Source organism: Dipodomys ordii, unplaced genomic scaffold, assembly GCF_000151885.1.
Source record: "Dipodomys ordii isolate 6190 unplaced genomic scaffold, Dord_2.0 Scaffold14, whole genome shotgun sequence".
In the NCBI taxonomy this organism is placed as follows: domain Eukaryota; kingdom Metazoa; phylum Chordata; class Mammalia; order Rodentia; family Heteromyidae; genus Dipodomys; species Dipodomys ordii.
The window spans coordinates 14840555-14844759 of record NW_012267230.1 but is presented as its reverse complement, the minus strand read 5'-3'; the positions used below and the strand labels follow the sequence as shown (position 1 = coordinate 14844759).

At 56.8% G+C, this 4205-nt stretch overlaps 1 protein-coding gene across 1 annotated transcript; it reads left to right on the top strand.

Moving 5' to 3' along the window:
• Window positions 1-1633: 1633 nt before the first annotated feature.
• On the top strand, window positions 1634-4179 carry Atp6v0c (ATPase, H+ transporting, lysosomal 16kDa, V0 subunit c). The gene is made up of 2 exons (XM_013011758.1): window positions 1634-3643; window positions 3723-4179. Exons 1-2 carry the CDS (start codon window positions 3312-3314, stop codon window positions 3925-3927), a joined length of 537 nt encoding a protein of 178 aa, XP_012867212.1. The 5' UTR covers window positions 1634-3311; the 3' UTR covers window positions 3928-4179.
• Window positions 4180-4205: the final 26 nt, after the last annotated feature.

Below are 4205 nucleotides of genomic sequence, written 5' to 3'. Positions count from 1 at the left end.
GTCCGTACCCCAAAGAAGACAGGTGCTTCCGGTCGGAGCTGGCCGCGATTTCCCAATAGTTGTGTCCTGGCGAATTGCTTGGTTGGGAAAGCTGGCGGGGGCCGCGGGGGGGGGTCTGCGAGGGAGACGCTTGCTTGAGGGTCTGTGCTTCGAGGGGGTGCAAGAGTAACGTGGGGTGCCAGCATTTACAGGATTGGGTCTTTGTTCTTTAGGAAAGGCTTCAATTCCAGCCTTAGGAATGAGTGAATGAATGAATGAATGGGTGAATGAATGACCTTGAGGGGGGCTGACCGGGGAGGGGCTGCACTGGATGAAGAGAAACAAGAGTTCTTGATGGCATCTGCTTCTGAAGTTGGGCCCTGGACAGTCCTGGGGTGTTAAATTCAGTGGAAAAAAAAATTGGCCTTCCTGGGAGGAAAGAGCGTGGGCCAGACCCAAGACCGAGGGATGGAAGCAGGTAAGTCCCAGCTCCCCGGGACTGGTCTGGCCTGGTCCGGGCCTCCTCTGTAGGTCTAGTCCACGGTTTAAAGGGCCCCGCCCTGCCCCACCCTACCTGGTGGACTGGGGAGGCTCCTATTGCAGGTATGTGGAGGGTTTGAACTCCAAACAGTGCCTGCTGACTGTAAACACCTGTAGGGTGGGGGCTTTGGGGTTCTGGTCTCTTGGAGGCCTCCCCTGCTTGGGCCTGTCTTGCCAGTCATGCGCTGCTGAGTGAGCTCTGCCCTTCCCACTCCCTTTAAGTAAGGGGTCATTTGTGGTGGGAGATGCGGTTTAGACTTCTCCATTCCTCCCAAGACTGGCCTGCACTTCCCACACCTTTGGGCTTCTTGGAGCAGACTGCCATGCATTCCCTTCCCAGAGGTTCCACTGTTGGGGCCACCTGTGGTTACTGTTTGTGCCTGTCACTCATTAGCATATCTTGGCTGAATTTTTACTATGTGCCCCATATTAGGAAGACATTTGGTGAACAAACAAGATCCCTGCCCATGTTCTATCATAATGATTCCTGCCACCTTGAGTTTGCCCACTAAGTCCTTTTTCTGCACCCAGCTCCCTGCCCCCTTGTCAGGTACCTGAGTGTGCTTCCCATTAGGCCTGGCTGGCGGGTCACTGCACACGGCTGAGCAGTATTGTTGGCTTAGGTCTTACCTGCCTGGCACTGGCTCCTGTGGATTGAAATCTGCACATTTTCTTTGGTCTCTGTGTCCTTCCCGCGTGCCCCGCCTCCCCTGCTCCTCCATACATACCCTGTCGGCAGCATTTTTCATGGCCAGTTGAGTCACTGACTTTGTTTCTCTCAGTGAAGCACGACTTCTGCAAGCACGTCAGTCTTCTACTTGAAAAAGTCCCTCTGGCAGCCTCTGGTGTTGCCGCTGGGTAACTCCAAACTCACCTGCATGCCTTGCACTTGACTGATCTTTTTTTTTGGGGGGGGGGGCTTGCACTCTGGACTTGGGCACTGTCCCTGTTCTTTTCTGCTCAAGGCTAGCCCTTTTCCACTTTGAGCCACAGCTTCACTTCTGGTTTTCTGGTGGTTAGCTGGAGATACGGGTCTCACGGACTTTCCTGCCTGGGCTGACTTCAAACAGCTATTCTCACAGCTCAGCCTCCTGAGTAGCTAGGGTTTCAGGAGTGAGCCAGCAGTGCCCAGCTCGACTAATGGTTTCATCTAAATGAAGTCTACACACATCTTGCAAGCCCTCCACTCTCCATCTCGCCTTCCAGCTTCCTTTTTTTTTTCTTGTGTGTGTGTGACAAATATCCTGTTGATTCTTTCTTCATCATGTCTTCCATGAAGCTGGCAGTTGCTCCTTTTCCGTATTTTCTGTGACTTCCTCTCTTGGTGAGTTCCTGGAACTGCCTTCTGACCCTGCTCTGCTCCAGTGCATTTGGCGTTGTTGGCAGCACTGCCTCCTGCAGTTCTGCATGCTTGGCCTTTTTACTACCTGCTGCTGCTCAGGCCTGAGCTGGTTTTATCGCCTTTTGCTTGGGGTAGGGGTGGGGGCTCCTCCCTATTTCTCTTTGTTGCTTTCTTCCCTACCCATCCCCCAGCCACATGACCTCCTTGCCTTCCTCTGAGGAAGGCCCCCTGCTCACTTCCTGCCTCTCTTGCGCCCCACTATTGGTGTGCTGAGTTCCCTATGTTCAGTCCCACCCGGCCTGCCTGAAACATGGCCTGGGGTGAGTGCCAGCACTGCCCCTACACATCTGCCATGCAGCCTGACAGGACTGGGAGCTGAGAAAATGTACTGCTAACCATAGTATGTGACTTAGAGTCATAACCAGGTCATTAGGCTATAATGCTCTCTTGAAGACGGAGCCAAGCACGAGCTGGAAGTGCTGCAAGTCTCACTGCGGCTGTGTTGGGGTAGCTTGGCACCGCCCTCCGCCCACGCCTCAGTGAGGACTCTCCATCTTGCTTGTCACCCCACATAGGCCGAAGGATCACTCTGATCTACTCGCCCGGCTCTTCCACCCCAGCCACTTGGTCTGTGGTCCTTCCCAGACCCTCATACTGTGCCCTCACCCTGTTCTGTAATGCTTCTGTGGCTGGGCTATGAGCCCTGAAAAGGCAAGATCCACTGCTCAGTGCCTGCACAAGTGGGCATCTTTGCTAGCCCAGAGATGAATAAAAATGAAGAGGCATGGCTGGGGTTGTCCTTGTCCCTTCTGCCTCTGCCTGTTTTCTGTGTAAAAGTGCAGGATGATGATGGCATGGGTACCCTGGAGGGCACGTAGCGAAGAGAACAGCTGCATTTTAAGAACTGAGACAGGGAAACGGATTTCTGGAAGGAAAGCATCATTCCCTGGAGTCCTGCCTCCCTTTCAGGCTGGAACCTTGAGGCCCAGCGCAGGCAGGGCTGCCTCTGGAAGGTTCCTTGAAGCCTCCTGGCTGGGCACTGTCCCCTCCGGCTTGCCCTTCTCCCTCCCTGGTTATACTTGAAAAAGAGGATGTTGGACCTGTGCAGGCCCTGGGGTCTGCTGGGTAGAGGTGGCTAGGAGCATGCCCCTCCGAGCACCCAGTTCAGGGCATAGTGGGAACTTGGATGACTTTAGAAGCGCTGGCCTGTAGGACAGGACTTACAAGGTCAGCTGACCCTGAGGTGAGGAGGGGCTATGTCCAGGTGGCTCTTGGAGCCAGGGCACTCTGGGCCCACATCTAGACCACTGAGAGGCTGAGAGTGCTGAGGACTTGGGGTACAACAGAAGGTTCTCAGAATCTCACAAAGTGTCTGGAACCCCAGCTGTCTTCTTGGAGCTGCCTGAAGTCCTGGCAGCAGCCTGGGGAGCAGGGCAGGAGCCCTGTGCGGATGAGGCGCTTTTGGAAAGGAGAGGTGGGCTGGGGTGGGGGTCTGCCTCTGACCCTCCTGCTCTGCAGGGTACTCGGCTCCTGTGAGTGGGAGCTGGGGGAGCCGTCCTGGGGCTGCACGCTGATCTGGGCTCGCCTCCCTTCCACAGCCCTGGGTGCTGCCTACGGCACGGCCAAGAGCGGCACCGGCATCGCCGCCATGTCTGTCATGCGGCCGGAGCTGATCATGAAGTCCATCATCCCCGTGGTCATGGCTGGCATCATCGCCATCTACGGCCTGGTGGTGGCGGTCCTCATTGCCAACTCCCTGAATGATGGCATCACCCTGTACAGGTGAGTGTGGGCCCGGCCGCCCGCTGTCTGGTCCTTGGCAGGGGCCGGGCTGAGGGCCTCGTGTGTCTTTTCTCCACAGGAGTTTCCTCCAGCTGGGCGCGGGCCTGAGCGTGGGTCTGAGCGGCCTGGCGGCCGGCTTCGCCATCGGCATCGTGGGCGACGCGGGCGTGAGGGGCACTGCCCAGCAGCCCCGGCTGTTCGTGGGCATGATCCTGATCCTCATCTTCGCGGAGGTGCTGGGCCTCTACGGTCTCATCGTGGCCCTCATCCTCTCCACAAAGTAGCCGCGCGGAGCCGCCGGCCACCGAATCCGATGTAAAGACGCCCCTCCTCATTCCAGAACGAACAGCCTGACACATGCACGGGCCGCCGCCCCTCCGTAGTTGGTCTTGTAAATGCGCAGTGTCCTAGTGCCCATCGTCCGTCGCCCCGCCTGGCCCCCGCCGCCCCGTGCTGTGGACTTCTGGGCCCCTCCTCCCACCCAGGTCCCTCGCGCCACCTAGAGTGCTGTGTATAAAGTGTTAGGGTTGTCATTCTTCACTGGATGTTATTTATGAAGACC